Source organism: Empidonax traillii, unplaced genomic scaffold (assembly GCF_003031625.1).
Source record: "Empidonax traillii isolate 1590-97213 ecotype Southwest subspecies unplaced genomic scaffold, ASM303162v1 scaffold2702:size35037, whole genome shotgun sequence".
Lineage (NCBI taxonomy): Eukaryota > Metazoa > Chordata > Aves > Passeriformes > Tyrannidae > Empidonax > Empidonax traillii.
The window spans coordinates 4,148-19,259 of NW_020957895.1; the positions used below are offsets into that span (position 1 = coordinate 4,148).

The 15,112-nt window shown below is 68.6% G+C and overlaps 1 protein-coding gene across 1 annotated transcript; it reads left to right on the plus strand.

Annotated features, from left to right (window-relative positions):
- Positions 1 to 3,254: 3,254 nt before the first annotated feature.
- On the plus strand, positions 3,255 to 12,749 carry EFNA3 (ephrin A3). The gene is made up of 5 exons (XM_027910078.1): positions 3,255 to 3,404; positions 10,630 to 10,919; positions 11,503 to 11,568; positions 11,714 to 11,791; positions 11,929 to 12,749. The coding sequence occupies exons 1-5, from the start codon at positions 3,292 to 3,294 to the stop codon at positions 12,048 to 12,050; spliced, it is 669 nt and encodes a 222-aa protein (XP_027765879.1). The 5' UTR covers positions 3,255 to 3,291; the 3' UTR covers positions 12,051 to 12,749.
- The last annotated feature ends 2,363 nt before the right edge of the window (positions 12,750 to 15,112 follow it).

The window sequence follows — 15,112 nt, forward strand, 5'->3', positions numbered from 1 at the left end:
TGAGGCTTCATTCAAATTTAACGACCAACACGGGATATAAAAGGGAAGGGGCAGCGAGGAGTGGATCTGGCAGCCAGCGGGCACACTGAGTGAGCTGAGCATTCCCCAGGCATCCCAGCCTGCCTGGCAGGACGGCCCCGTGCCCAAACACCAGCGTGGGGCTGCAAGGGGCTGCCCCTGAGCGCTGCCAGGAGGAGCTGGCAGGAGCCAGGACAGCTCATCGCCACATGGACATGCCAGCACTGCCTGCTCCCCGACCCAGGCCACCCGCCCTGCCTACCACTGGCATGTTCTTGCCGTGTCTGGCTGGACACGTGCCGGCACCTGGCTCCCGCAGGCGGGCCGGGAGCCCTGAGCTCAGCGCGTTGGGGCCTGGTAGGTGTGGCTGGTGAATATTTCATGCCCCGCGTTCACCGAGCCCTTTCTTGGTTACACTCCTGCCTCCTCCCCGCGCTCTCGCCATGTTTATTTATTTAATGAATTATTTATCGGCTCCCCCTCTCGCTCGGCTGGGCGCTGCCCCCCCCGCCCCCCCCTCCACTCGCCGCTCCCCCAGCCCAGCTCCCAGCCCGGCGCGATGATTTATTGAATGCTGGCTCTGCTCTGCGGTTGCGACGTGCTGTCACAGGAAGCTGCGGTTAAATATTAACCGAGGCGGGCAAAGCGGGTCCCCTGCCCCTGCCCTGCCCCTGTGCCCACCCTGCTCCGGCCACAGCAACCCCCTGATGCCCACGGATGGAGGGTGGGAGCCTTTGTTTCAGTCCTCATGGCTTTGAAGCCGAAAAAGCTGCTGGTCCTCAACACGATGGGCACAGGGTGGAGCAAACAGAGGGGCGTAGAAATGGGGGAGAACTAGCGCTGCTCCCAGAGAGCTTGAGGCCTTTTGTGTCCTCTGGAGAGCGAAGCCACCTGGCTGTGTCCCCCAGCCATCCCACCACAAACACCATATCCCGCTGTGGCAAAGCCCAGCCAAGTCCCTTCCCTGTGCCAGGCTCTGTCCCCACGCCCTGGGGGTGACGCCTGGTGGGCGCTGGCAAGCAGTCACATGCTGTGATGCACCGAGGCTGTGACCCGCCACCCTGGGTCCCTCCATCCCTGCCGGAGCATCTGCTGCAGCCCCCCAAACCGGGGGGGCCGTGGGGGGAAGGGGGGACCCCCGCGGTGAGCGCGGCGGGCATGCGGGTGCTGGCGGCGGCGTGTGCGTTGCCAGGAGCGGGGGGTTTCCATGTGGAGGTGGGTGTTGCCATGGGTTTGCCGAGCCGAGGCGTTTCCATGGTGGCAGAGCAGTGCTGCAGGTCCTCCCAGAGGTGCGCGGCACCCCGGGATGCCACCGCTGCTGCTGCTGCTGCCACGGCACCCTGGCACCTGGATGCCCCCGCCCCTGCAGCCCCATCTCAGTGCTCCCCCCTCCCTCCGCTTCTCACCCCCGGGCAGGCAGAGCCCTTTTCCACGTGTTGTGTTTTCTTCACTTCACTTCTCCAGATGAATAATTAATAGAGGCTTTTTTGGTCCTCCGGGCCCTTCCGCTGGCCCCCTCCCCCTTCCCGGCAGGGCTCTGGTGGGGCCTTGTGCCCCCAGTGCCTTCAGCATGGATGGGGACTGGGTGGCTGGGTCCCCCCCAGTGCCAAGTGGGACTGAGGATTCTGGCCATCATCAGCCTCATTCATCCGCACGGCCAAAGGATTTTTGGGGTGCCAGGAAAGAGGGGTGTGGCTCTGCTTCCACACTGAGCTCCCCCCACAGCTCTGGGGAGCCAGGAGATCCTCCAAGACTCGGCACAGGGTGTCATCTGCCCAGGCCTGGGAGCTGATGGGGACATGGGGACACAGCTGTTCGGCACCACACAGCCCTGGCCACGCTCCCCACGCCAGCGAGACGGCTCCTGGCAGGAGCAGCCCGGGCCGGCTCGGCAAGCCCAGTCGCGGTTTCGGGAGCCTCCTGGTTTCATTCACGAGCTCCTGAGGCTGCCAAAGCTCCCTCCAGGTGATGCACGGCGCTGGCACCGCTGGGGCAGAGAGAGGCTGCCGGGTCGGTGGCGGCGACGTGCGCGCGCCCGGCGCGGCCCCGCGTGTGGGAGCCGGCGGTGCCAGCCGCGTGTGCCCGCACCGGCATGAGCGCGCTCGTGTGTGCACACGCGTGCCGGGGCGCGGATCACCTGGCACACGGCTCTGCCGGGCGGTGCTGCACGGCAGTTGCTAAGGGATCTCCACGAGGACGGGCAGCAGGAGCTGGTGCTCAGCTCAGTCTCTTCTTTACACGTGGTCAGAAGGGACTGGAGCCCAGGGAGCACCCACAGGCCCTCCCCGTGACTCCCTTCTGGGTGGGGATTCCCATGCACCCTTGGGGTGTGGGGAGAGCGAGGGCCTGGCCCTGTGGGTGGGCACTCGGCCGTGTGCTGGCTCCTGAGGGAGGACAGGGCAGAAGGCAGAGCCTGGCCCTGTGTCTGTGCTTCTCGGCACCCAGGCTGCCCATGGGGACTGGGTGCCCACCTTCCCACCCCCTCTTATGTCCCCAGGGTGGCCAAACCCCTCTGTGAATATGTGTGACCCCCATGGCACTGAGAGCAGCAGCATGAGGACCCTCTGGGGTCCTGAGCCCCCACCCACAGCTCCCTCAACCACACAGACTCACAGGGGCCAGTGACCCGAGGCCCAGCGCTCCCACTGGGGGAGACCCCAATGTGGGACCTGGCTCTGGTGCCCCCCCCACCTGTGAGTGTCTCAGTGAGACCCCAGTGCCACCCGACCCAGATGGGACAGGCACTGCTGCCCCCACCCACAGGGGTCCTAGTGAAACCCCCACATTGGTGGCACCTGACCCCAGTGGGACCTGGCACGGGTGCCCCCCCACATGGGGGTCCCAGTGAGACCCCAGTGTCAGGAGGATCTGGTCCTGGTGCCACCACCCGTGAAGGTCCCGATGAGACCCAGACCCCGTTTCTCCACCTAGGGGCATCCCAGTGAGACCCCAACAGCATCAGTGGCATCTGATCCCGGTGGGACCTGGCACGAGTGCCACCACCCGGGGGGTCCCGGCGAGATTCCGGTGGCACCTGATCCCCGTGGGATCCACCCGGGTGCCTCCACTCGCGGGAACCCGCGGCCTTAGCCCGGTGCCGGTGCCGATGCCGGGGCGGGCGGGCCCGGGGCGGCGGCGGGAGCGCGCGCGGGGGCGCGGCGGCGGCGGGAGCGCGCGGGGCGGAGCTGGGCGCCGGGGCCGCGGGGTGCGGGCGGCTCGGGCTCGGTTCTCCCTCCATTCCCCCGGATCGCGGCGGGCTCGGGCGGCGGCAGGATGGCGGCTGGGCTCCTGCCCCTGCTCCCGCTGCTGCTGCTGCTACCGGGCCGGGGGCCGCCGGGGGCCCTGGGCAACCGGCACGCCGTGCACTGGAACAGCTCCAACCCGCAGTGAGTGCGGGCGGGGGCGCCGGGACCCGCACCGGGAGGCGGAGGGGGGGTTAGGGGGTGTCCCCGGGGCGGCGCGGGGCGGGGGGGCGCCGCCGGGAAGGACGCGGCGGGGACGCGGCGGGGATCGCGCTGAAGGATGCGCGGGGGGCGGCGGGCGACACCAGGATTGAGGGACCCCCCCCCCTTCCCCCGGTGCCGGTCTCCGCGCGGCGCCCTCGTGCGGGCGGGGCCACCGGGCCCCCTGTGCCGGTGCCCCCGGTGCCCCTCGTCCTGCCCGCGGGGGCGGGGGTCTCTCCGAGGGGAGAGGGGCAGCCGCCCGGCCGGTTCGTGTCCCCGTGGCCGCGCTGCCGGGCGGGGCTCGGCGGCTCCCGGTGCGGGCGCGGTGGGTCGTGGGCACTGAGGGCAGAGCCCCCCGCCGCCCCCCGACAGCGCTGACCCGCCGGGGGCATCGGGAAGCGTCCAGCCGCCCCCATGCATCCACCTCCCGGTGCGCCGGGGTGGGCAGGGGTCTTTCTCCCACCTCCAGACGCGCCCCCCGCCTGTCTGGGTGCGGGAGCGGCACCGGCGGCGCGGTGGAGGCGGGGGGGCCCGACAGGTGCCCGCCGACCCCCAGCACCTCGGATCGGCAGCACTGGCATCCCCGGGCCGGCGGCGGTGGCTCCCGGGGCTGCGGGGGCGGTGGGGGGTGCGAGCGGAGGGTGGGAACGGCTACTGGGAGGGTAGCGACCAGGGCTCGGTGGCCATGGACACGCAGCCCCTCCCTCACACCCTGCGCCGGGGCTGCCCCTGCCCTCGCCGGCGCGGGGGGAGCTACGTGGCACCCACACCTGAGAGCGGGTGTGTGATGGGGACGATCTGGGCTGGGCCCCCCCGAGGAGGGGGGGCTGCTTGCCCGCGGTGTGTCTGCGGACCCCTCCAGGGGGATCTGCGCCCGCTGCCATCGCCCACCTCCCTGTCCCTCACCAGCGCAAGCGCCCAGGGGTGTGGCGGGGACGTGCGTCCAGCCAGAGCATCCCCTTGGTGCCCGTCGGTGTGGGGGCTCCCCAGGGCTCCCCCAAGCCCTGCACCCCTTTGTGCGGGGTGGGAGCAGCCCCAACAGCCCCCTCCCCTGCCATTGAGATTGTGTCGCCAGGCGGAAGCTCGGGCCCCATAAATCGTGCGTGTGTGCGACGTGCCGAGGCGCAGCACAATGGTGAGGTGCCGGGCTCGCCCCGCCGCGCTCGGCATCCCCCCCCGGCCCCTCTGCTCCGGCCGGACCCCCAGCCTCATCCCCACACCGTGACACTGCCGCGACACGGGCAGGTGGCACCCACCCGCTCCCCCACCCTTGTCCTGCCACAACCCGGTGTCCCCACCCCATCGCCGCCGGTGACCTGCCGGTGCCCCGGCACCTCTCGAGGGACAGGGTGGAGGGGGTGCCATCAGTGCCCCCGCCGTGCCACGCCGGGGGTGTTGCAGCCAGACCAGACACCCGCACCCGCCGCGCACGCGTGTCTGGCGCGGCCGCCGGCGTCCGGCTCAGGGCACGGGCGGCGCGGTGGGGGCGGCTGCGGCAGAGCCGTGTCCCAGGGACTCCGGAGCTGATATTTATTGTTAGGCAGTGCGGCAGCTCGGACGCAATTACAGCCGCACGGCAAAGTGTCTGGATTAGATAAATTATGGGGGGAATTAGGCTCCCTGGGCCGCAGCCTGCAAATCCCAGCAACCCCGCTGCAAGCGGAGCCATAAACAAGCCCAGCGCGGCCCTGCGGGGCTCTCCAGGGAGGAGGGGGGTGCTGGCTGCGGCCGCTCCTTGGGGGCTGCGCCAGGCACCCCACAAATCTATGGCATCTCCCACCATGCCCCCACAGGTGGCCCTGTGGGGCCGCCCTCGGCAGGAGGACGGGGTGAGGGGCAACCCATGGAGCCCATCGTGGTCCCGACGGTGCCTCGGGGAGCAGGGGGCTGGTGGCAGCTCAGCCCCCTCAGCCACACGAGGGACGGCTGGGGGTGCCAGGGAGGGTCACCGAGCAGGCCGGGGCACCCCTCATGCTGTGGGTTTGGGGTGTGTCTGCAAAGCCCTGGGGAGGTGTGAAGGCGGGATGATCCTCGGATCCTGCTCCTGCTCAGCCAGTTGTCGGTCCAGCTGCGCATTCCATCCGTCTGTCCCATCACCTCCTCTGGTGGCTGCCGGTGAGCCCTGGGGCTGTGGGATGACCTTTGGCTGGTCCCTGCCCTCCACTCCCAAGTCCTGCCAGGAACAGGCCTGACGGCACGAGGCAAAGCTGCAGGGCAGTCGTATCCCACTCAGCACTGGCTTTTCGGGGGGCTGTGACCCTGGAGTGCCCCACGGAGCGGGGCAAGGGGCTCATGGGGTGTCCCCAGCCGAGCCAGGCCCTGGCAGGCTGGTGCTGGTGGATGCCACCTCCCTGCTGGGTGTCCCAGCTGCTGAGATGGGAACAGTGATCTGTCCCTGTGTGTGGGCACAGGCATGGCCAGCACCCCCTGCCACTGCTGCAGCCCCCAGGAGTCCCCCAGAGCGGGTTGGGGTGTGCCATGCTCTGCCGCTGACTCCGGTGTGGGGACTGAGGGTGCTGGTAGTGAGGGCACTGGGTGCAGTGGATGGGGCAGAGTGGGGGATACTGCGAGATGGGGAGTACACGGGGTGGTGCTGGTGCCTGGCTGAGGGGGGGGGGGTCAGAACCCACCTGTGTGCAGGGAGGGCCCAGCACTGTGTGCGACTCCCAGCTCATTCAGCCCCCCCAGCGCCGTCGCTGCCGCCACGCTCACCTCTTCAAGGTGGCTTTTATCTGGCTGAGGTTGTGTCGCAGGCGGTGAGGGCTGGAGTGGGCTCTGGAGTGGCCTCTGGAGTGGGCTCTGGAGAGCCCCAGCACAGAGCAGGCTCACTGGGGAGTATCTCATGCAGGAGAGGAACCATGTCCCTACAGAAGGGGTCTGGAGGGGGCCCAGGCACCCCTGCATCAGCCAGATCCCAACACCGGGGCTGTGCACGGAGGGATCCCCCCATTGCATCCACTGGCACCCACAGTGTCACCAGCAGCAGGAGGGACCCCCCCTTCCCGGTGGGTCTGGGGGCATCCAGCGGGAGGTGCTGTGAGGTGTGGGGCAGTTGTGCCCGAGCAGGGGCAGTTCCCCGCTTGGCTGTGGGACTGGAGGAGGGGACAGTGGTGATGACACCAGGTGTGGCGTCCCCAGGCCAGCTGAGGGGGGCTCGGCCACCCCCCACCCCATGGCTGTGCTCTCCAGACTGGTCCCCGGTGCACCCAGAGCCCCCTGCCACCCACCCAGGGGTGCCCAGCGTGGTGCTGGCAGGAGTGGGTGCCCGGAGGCAGAGGGTGCCGTGCCCCGTGAGTCACGGCGCTGGGCGGCACCGAGCCCCGGCTCCCTGGCCGGGGTTCCCATGGGAGAAGCGGTCACGGTGTTGGGGTGCAACAGGGCCGGGGCCACCTGCTCCTGCCCGGGCCGGTAATTGAGTCACCGGTTGCAGATTGATGGTTTAATTAAAACCCAATTAGAAACCTCATTGATCTTGTTAGCAACATGGGAAGGTGCCGGCTTTAGCCGGGATTACAAGGATCGCGTGGCCATCAATAGGGATGGGGGGGTGAGAGAGAGTGCGGGCAACCTGTAGGGTGGTGCTGGAGTGCTGGGGTGCTCATGGATCACCTCAGATGCCTGCTGGCACCCCAGCCCCTCTGCCTGGGGAGCAGCCCCCCGTCTTCTCTCCCCCCTACCCCCCCCGTAGCCCCAATTCCCCACGCAGGGAGGTGGCCCCGGGGACACGGTGTGCCGGCGGTGCCGTTAGCGCCCGCGCCTTGCGGCTGCGCCAGGCGAGGTCGGGGGGGAGTTTGGGGGGGGTGGGGGGGCTGTGCCGTGGCTCGGTGCCACCCGCGTGCGTGGGCTGCGTCGCAGGCGCTGTCTGCCGAGCCAGCGCGCGTGTGCGTGGCCGTCTGGGCGCCGTGACTGTGCAGCGCTGGCTGCGTGGGGAGGGCTGGCACGGGGCGGGGGGAGCCGCGCTGAGCAGCCCCCACTGTGTCTCCCCGGCTGGCTGAGCGGTGGGTGCAGGGGGACGGTCGGTCTGTCTGTCCCTCTCTCCATTGGGGTGGACCGGCCAGGGCGGTTGGTGCGCCTTTGCCTCTCGCTGTGGCGCGGGGTGACAGGAAGGGGACTCGTAAATCAATGGCACTTTTTTGTTCCCCTGGTGATCGATGGGCCCCGGATGCGCCAAAAGGACGGAGCTGCTGGAGCCAAACAAAGGGCCTGGCTGTGCTAGGGGGGGCTGGGTGTCCAGTGCCGGGGGGCACCGTGCAGTCACCACATGGGGGACGCCCCGCATTGCCCCGCTCATCTCCACTAGCACCGCCAGCATGGGGTGCTGAGCCCCACTCCGGCCCCACCGCCCTCCAGGCTTCTCCCACACCCATGGGGATGATTCTGCAGCGTGGGGGTCCACACGGGGGTCCGGTCCGCGCCGTGCCACCACTGCCGGGGCGTGCTGCAGTGCACCAGGCGCTCCCCGGCAGTGCGGGAGCCAGCGCGCGGCACGCAGCCCGGATTTATGGCAGCAGATGGGAGCGGAGCGGCCGCCCAGCCCACCGGTGGCTGCTGCGGCCTGCCAGGTACCAGGGTCCCACCGGGGTCCCTCCGGTGTGGGGCCGGTGGGCGCCGAGCCCGGGGCCGGTGATGCCAGGGGACATCCATCTGCCCAGCGTGACAGGCTGCTGGAAGGTACCACCGCCTCGCCAAGCCCTGCTCTACAAACGCAGTCGTGCAGAAGTGATGCTGCCCGTTCTCCTCCCGCACTTAACCCTTCGGGCACTGCTGGAGCCCACCGTGGCCCCTTGGCCAGGCCGTGGCTGCAGGAGCCTGGGAGATGGAGGGTCTGTGGTGACCCTGGGATGAGGCAGCCCCGTGCCTGCCTGGGGTGGGTGCCGGTGAGGAAAGAGGCCGAGTCTCTCTTTCAGAGTGTCTGTTCTTGCCCTCCTACCCCAAACCAGGGCCCTCAGTGCTACCAACAGGTCTCGGGGTGCTTTGGCCATGGCAGTGGGGGAGCTGCTGGGTTTAGGGGTACCCAGCTGCATGAGATGATGCTCTACAGTGACTGTGCAGGAGCCAAGCACGGCAGGGACACAGCGTTGTGACTGAAGCTGCTGCCGGGGTCCCCTGGCTGTGCTTCAGGCCGTGGTGGCCCTGTGGCTGTCTCCTTGTGGGGCCATTCCCCAGCCCTCCCAGTAGCTGATGATGCTCTGATGCTCTGGAGCTCCCGGCATGCCATGGCAGCTGGCAGTGACTACCACGGGACCTTTACCGCACCACCTGGGGCCCCTGAGCCCCACCGTGGGTGCTGGTGTGTCCCAGCCCCGGGGGGAGACGTTGGTGCCTCGTTAGCGAGGCTGTTTATCAGGAGCCACTCTTCTTAATGAGCCGCTGCTTAACGAGCCCCAGCGTGGGGTCCCGGGGGGGGCTGTGCCTCAGCGCTGGGTGCAGCAGGGGAACGGGGAGGGAGGGGTTTACAGCTCCGCAGCACGCCGGGACAGGGTTTCCCCTGGCACGGTGGGACACGGAGCCGCGTGTGACGCTTCCTCCGGTCCCTCGATCCCCTGGCACATCCACAGGCCGCCCCGGTGTGGGGAGCAGCTATTGGGGTACGCCGGCGTCCCAGCCCCGCGTCCCGCGTGGAGTTAATTGCGATTTTCTCCTTGGGGCCATTTCTTTAATAACAAGCCTTTTTTCTGCACACCCCCCCCCCGACCCGCCCCCCTTCCCACCACATCAAAGAGGGAAGATGAAAGGTCCCGGCGCCCGCTGAGCAAGGGTGGCTGCCTCAGCACCTTCCCGGCGGAGCAGTTGCCGGCGGGTGCCGGGCTGGGCTGCGGAGTAGCGGCTGCGCAGCGAGGGAGGGGCCGCGTGGATCTCCGCTCCCTGTCCCACGGCGGACGAGCTCCACCATCAGCCCCCCCACCACTGTTGCCCCCCAAGCAGCGCCCACCCCCCCCCTCCCCGTTTTTTTGCTGCCCGACACCACGTCCCCCCTTTTGGTTCTGTCTCCGCCGCTCGGCTCCTGGAGTGCCGCGGGCGCCGGCGGTGCCGGGGCTCCCCAAACAGCGCCGGGGGCGATGGTGCAGGGTGGGGCGTCTGCACGTGCGGCCCTGCCCGGCCCTGCCGGGGAGACCCGGCGAACGCTCGGCTGCGAGGGAGGGGCGGCGGGACCTTCCGCGGGCCGAAAGGGGAGCCAGCCCCGCGTGGTTGGGGGTTTGCACAGCGGGGTTTATGCCTTGCCAAAGGGCCGCGAGCCGGAGCTGCGCGGGGGACCTCGGCCGCGTGTGCCGGGATGCCGCGGTCCGTGCCCCGCGGGATCCGGGATCGGGACCCCCCCCACACCTTTCCCTGAGGCAGCGCCGAGCGTGGTCCGGTCAGGGTCGGGTGCTGTCGCGGCGGGCTCGGTGCCGAGCCAGCGCCGGGTGGTAATTAATTGGCAGGAGCAGCGGGTCAGCGCGGCGGCGAGGATTACCGCGGCCGGGATTTCCGTCGGGCGCGGATTAGGAGCCAGCGGAGCCTCTCCTGAGTGGATCTGAGGGGATTGCTGCTCCTAATCAATGTAAATGAGGCTCCCCCAGGGCCACCCTTTACGGCATTAACGAACTAACGGGATTAGCCCGAGCAGGGTGAGAAATCCTGGCTCCGAGCTGCCGCGCGTGCCAGGGCCGTGGTGGGCGGCCGTGGTGGGTCGGCTCTGGGCTGCTGGAGGCAGGGAATGCCAGGGAATGCCGGGGTTCCCCGCACACCCAGGGGCTGCACGCCGAGGGGACCGTGCTGCCTTGCAGGACCGCGACGCCCCTCTGGGTCCGTCTGTCCATCGTGCCATGTGTGTCTCCTCCTTGAGGCTGCTGGCACGTTCCCAGCAGGACCTGGCAGTGCCGTCACGCGTGCCTGTGCTCTTGCCCATGCCACCCGTGCACGTGGCTTGACAACTGATCTTTTCCCGCCCCAGTCCACTCGTGCCCCCGGGGATGTTGATTCTGCTCCACAGGTCCGTGAGGCTGCACGGCCCCGCTGCGTCGGGGGCTCCACACAGAGGTTGAGCAGGAGGTGCTGCTGCTTCCAGAGTCCCCAGTCTGCAACTTGCTCCTTGTCCAGCCTCCGGGTCCCCAGGGAGGAGGGGGGCGGTGTCTGGGGAGGTGTGGGGCGTGTCCCTGACCCCCGCCATCCCCTCCTTCCCTTGCAGCCTGCGGCGGGAGGGCTACACAGTGCAAGTGAACGTCAACGACTACCTGGACATCTACTGCCCGCACTACAACGCCTCGGTGCCCGAGCACCGGCTGGAGCAGTACGTGCTGTACATGGTGAACGCGGAGGGCTATCGCACCTGCAACACCAGCCAGGGCTTCAAGCGCTGGGAGTGCAACCGGCCCCACGCGCCCCACAGCCCCATCAAGTTCTCGGAGAAGTTCCAGCGCTACAGCGCCTTCTCGCTGGGCTACGAGTTCCGCGCAGGGCAGGAGTACTACTACATCTGTACGTGAGGGCGCCGGGGCAGGACCCCCACACAGCCCCCCCCCAGCCCTAGCTAGGTCACCCCATGTCCTTCCCCAGGTGGTCCCCCCCACCCTGTGGGGTCCCTCTGCGCCCTCAGCAAGGACCAGCCCCAAAGCTGGGGTCCCCCTGCACCTCCCACAACTGGGCAGTTGTTCCCCCCTCCCTAAGAGTGGGCACCCGGAGCTCTGGGATGGTCAGGATGGTGCGGGGGGAGTGGGGGGTTGCATGATGTGGGGGAGAGATGGGGGCATGGGGAAAGATGGGGGATGGCGTGGGGGTGTGGGTGAAGGTGCTGGTGCAGGATGGGGGTGCTGGGGGGTGATGGTGTAGGATGGAGGATGCAGGATTGGGGTGGTGGTGCCGGATTGGGATGCTGGTACAGGCTGTTGGCACAGGTGCTGATGCAGGTGCAGGATTTGGGGTGCTGCTGCATTCCCCCAGCCCAGAGCACGCACCCCTGGGCAGGACCAGACACCTCCATGCCCAGACCCACCGAGCCTCGGGGTGCCCAGGGCTGGGGTCATTGCCACAGAGCCGCCCCCAGCCCTCTCTTGCCTTGCAGCCACACCAACACACAACCACCGCCGGGCCTGCCTGAAGATGAAGGTGTTCGTCTGCTGCGCCTCCAGTAAGTACCTCCATGCCCACCCTGGGGGCTGTGGGCGAGCGGGGGGCGGCGTGGCCGGCTGGTGGGTCCCCTCTCCCTCCCTCGGGGGGCCTGCAGCACAGGGCATCCAGGGAGCGTGACCCCCGTTCCCTCTCTCCCTCTACAGCGTCACACTCCGGGGAGAAGCTGGCGCCCACCCTGCCCCAGTTCACCCTGCGGCCCGAGGTGAAGATCGAGGACCTGGGTGAGTCAGGCAGAGCCCCCCGGCCCCGCAGCGCCGCGTCCCCCCCGCCGCCGCTTTTGGGGCAGCCCCAGCCGACTGGGGGTGGGGGTTTGGGGGCCGCCCCGCTGCCCCCCTCACCCTCTCGCTGTTCCCCGCAGAGAACTTCAACCCGGAGATGCCGAAGCTGGAGAAGAGCATCAGCGGCACCAGCCCCAAGCGGGAACACTTGCCCCTGGCCGTGGCTGCCGCGCTCTTCCTCATGACCCTGTTGGCCTCGTAGCTCCCGGCGCCCGCGGGGGCCCGGCCAGCACCGCTCTGCCGAGTGCGGCCCCCCCCCCGACCTGCCGCCCCTCCTGAGAGCCAGCGGGGGAACCACCGCGGGACCACCACCACCACCAACAACAACAACAACCCCCTGCCCGGAGAGCCGCCCGCAGAGCTGCCCCGTGGGGCGGGGATCGTGGCACGCGCCGATCCCGGCCGGACTCGCCTCCCACCCCGCCAACGGGCGCGGCCACGTCTGCAGGGACGCCCTGCACCTCCCGCTGACACCGTCCAGTGCCGCGGGGTCCTGCCCGCAGCCCACCCCAAGCCCTGGGGCTGGGGGGGACAGCTCCAAGAGGGGGAGCCTGGTGAGGGCAGGGACCCCCCCCCAGGGCCGGGCAGCCTGTACATACCCATATAGATCTATACATACTGTACAGAGAGCGACTACAGAGATATATCTATACTGTACCATAGGCAGCGGCGCCGGCCCCGGGCTGGCTTGTACATAGTCGAACGTGTTGGATTTTCCTCGTCTTCCGTGAAGACCCGACCTATGCAAACGCACAGACACTTTTTGGGGAAAAACAAAACAGAACAAAATGAAAAAAAAACAAACAAAAAAACAAAAACAAAAAAACATTCTCGACCTTTTTTTCAAGTGCTTTGGCTGGTGATTTTCATATTCTGCTCTTAGTCTATTAAAAAAAAATAATAAAAGGATGAAAAAAAAAAAACAAATGGACCCCTGTAACGGTGGCGTGCAGCGCTCCCGGCCCTTGGAGGGGCTTTGGCGCCCGGGGGGGGCTCCAGCCAGGGCAGGGGGTCAGGTCTGAGGACTGACCTCCACCCACCTTACCAGGCACAACAGCTCCAGCCGTGGCAAGGGGGCTGCAGGGTGCACCCCTCCGCTGGCCCTGCTTCCCATCGACCCCCCAGCACTGCCATGGAGCGTCTGGCAGGGATCCAGTGCTTCCAGCAGGAATACAGCACGGACAGCAGGAGAGCCCACAGGTAAGAGGAGCTCAAGGAGGGGGGACTTGGCACCTGGGTGTGCTGGGGGGGTGTTGGGGGCTGTGGGTGTGGGAGAGCCTTCCTTGCCATCCTCACCAGCTGCACAAGGCGAGCAGCCATGGGGTGCTGGGAGCCCCATGGGAACCCCGGCATAACCCCCCCAACTACCACCCCCGGCACGTCTGGCTCTGCCAGGCATGCCGGCTCCTGCCGGCTCTGGGGGGATCTGGCACATGTTGGCGTCTCCTGCGGGAAGGGGGAATGCCCTCGGCTCCTCCTCGGTGCCTCCAGCCAGGCAAGGAGGTGTGGGGGGTTGGGGTTGTGCCTGGGGGTGGAGTCGTTTCTCAGGGGGATTCACTGGGGTCATGGAGGAGTGGGGCACAGCCAGCCCCCCACAGCCCCCATGGGCACAGGGGAGCAGCTGTGGGGTCCTAACCCTGCGCTCCGCAGGGCTGAGGGGGTCTCATTGTCCCCAGGGAGTGGGGCAGCCGCTCTCCCCACAGAGCAGCGTGGGATGTGGGGGCTGTGGCCCCTCTCCCGGGGTGTGTTGCTGTGCCGGGGGAGTCCTCGCAGCCGCGGCGGGCAGGGCGGCCGCTCTCCCCCACCCAGCCGGCGCTGCTTTGCTGGGCGGTGGCTGGGTGTCCCGCCGGCCCGGGCTTGTCCGGGTGCAGGAAGAGCCGACGAACCCGTCAGACGGGTCCTAGTAGCGCTCCCGGCAGGCGCCGGGCTCCCCACATCCCCCCCGCGCTCCGACAGGCCCGGCCTGGCGTGGGGCTGAGGTCCCTGCCACGGACCCCCCCACCCGGGGGTCTCGGCGTGCCGCTGGTACCCGAGGTTGACCCAGGGCAGGGTGGGCATGGTGTGTCCATGGCAGCACCACCGGCACTGCCAAGGGCCATATCTGGCAGGGTGTGGGTGCCAGGGACCAGCCACAGCCCCTGTCCCTGTGTGGTGCCATGACGGTGGCACACGGAGTCCAGTGCCCTGAGGGGGTGCGAGGGCTGGAACTGCCACTCTGGCACAAAGAGCCCTCTCCCTGCCTGCAGGATCCCTCCTGCCGTTTGCCTCGACCCTGGCACCGCTCCCGGTGCGTGCGTGGCACCGCCGACGGCACCGCGGGGCCCGGCCACCCAGTCCTGCTCCGCTCCGTGCCCTCAGGCTGGGCACAGCCGGGCAGCCTGGCCATGCCAGGAGACTTCTGGGGTGCTGCTGCAGGGTTGGGGTTATCCTAACTGCCCTAAGTCAAGGGAGGGAGGTTTGTGTGCCCCTCGAGTGCTGGGGGACCCCACAGCCCTGGCGGCGTCCGTGGGAAGGGGATGTGCGCCGGGAGCAGCCGGGTGGCACAAGGCTCTGCCTCATCCTGGGATAGCTCCGGCCGGCCTGGTCAGTTCTGGGCGATTCCTGCTCTCCAGGCAAAGGTGTGAGGTGCTGGCACGGCTGGACAGCCCCAGGGCCACGGCTCTGCCCCCGCTGGGCACAGGCTGGCACCGGGCCGTGCCTACCTGCCGGGCTGCACGCACCTGGCACCGCGTGGCACCGCGGCCTTCGCTCCCGGCCAAGGACTGGACGGGCTCCTCTTCCTCCCCCAGCCTTGCAGGGGTGACGTCAGCCCAGGCAGGGGCCGGGGCACTCCCGGGTGTCCCCAGCCGAGAAACCATAAACACTTTGTCACGAGTTTGCCTCCGGCCGGCCCCACCTGCCCCACGCCGTGCAGCGCCGGTGTTTACAGCACGCAATGGCCTCACCTTTGTCCTGCTGGCACGGGCACCGATCCCGGCCCACCATTACCTGCTCCCTGGTGCCGTGGCCGTGACCGTGCGTGCCACGTGCGCAGCACCACCGGCACCCCCAAGTGCTGCTGCGGGTGGGTGTCCACCCTGCCCAGGGTGCTGCCCACCCTGTGCCCCACTGTCACGCCCCGGGGGAACTAATGGGACGCTCTCCAGCCCTAGGTTGTCCATCAGGCTGTCCTCAGCAGTGCACACGGGGCTTGTCCTTCCACCTCGAATCCCTCCACCGATGCCGTGGGCAAGGCATGGTGGTGACACCGTGTCCTGATGCATC

What these genes read in the sequence shown, in the direction of transcription:
- EFNA3 (XM_027910078.1), top strand. Translation starts at nt 3,292, where the DNA reads ATGGCGGCTGGGCTCCTGCCCCTGCTCCCGCTGCTGCTGCTGCTACCG. An exon ending in TGGAACAGCTCCAACCCGCA is followed by an intron (nt 3,405 to 10,629) that starts GTGAGTGCGGGC and finishes CTTCCCTTGCAG; the next exon opens with CCTGCGGCGGGAGGGCTACA. An exon ending in GGTGAAGATCGAGGACCTGG is followed by an intron (nt 11,792 to 11,928) that starts GTGAGTCAGGCA and finishes TGTTCCCCGCAG; the next exon opens with AGAACTTCAACCCGGAGATG.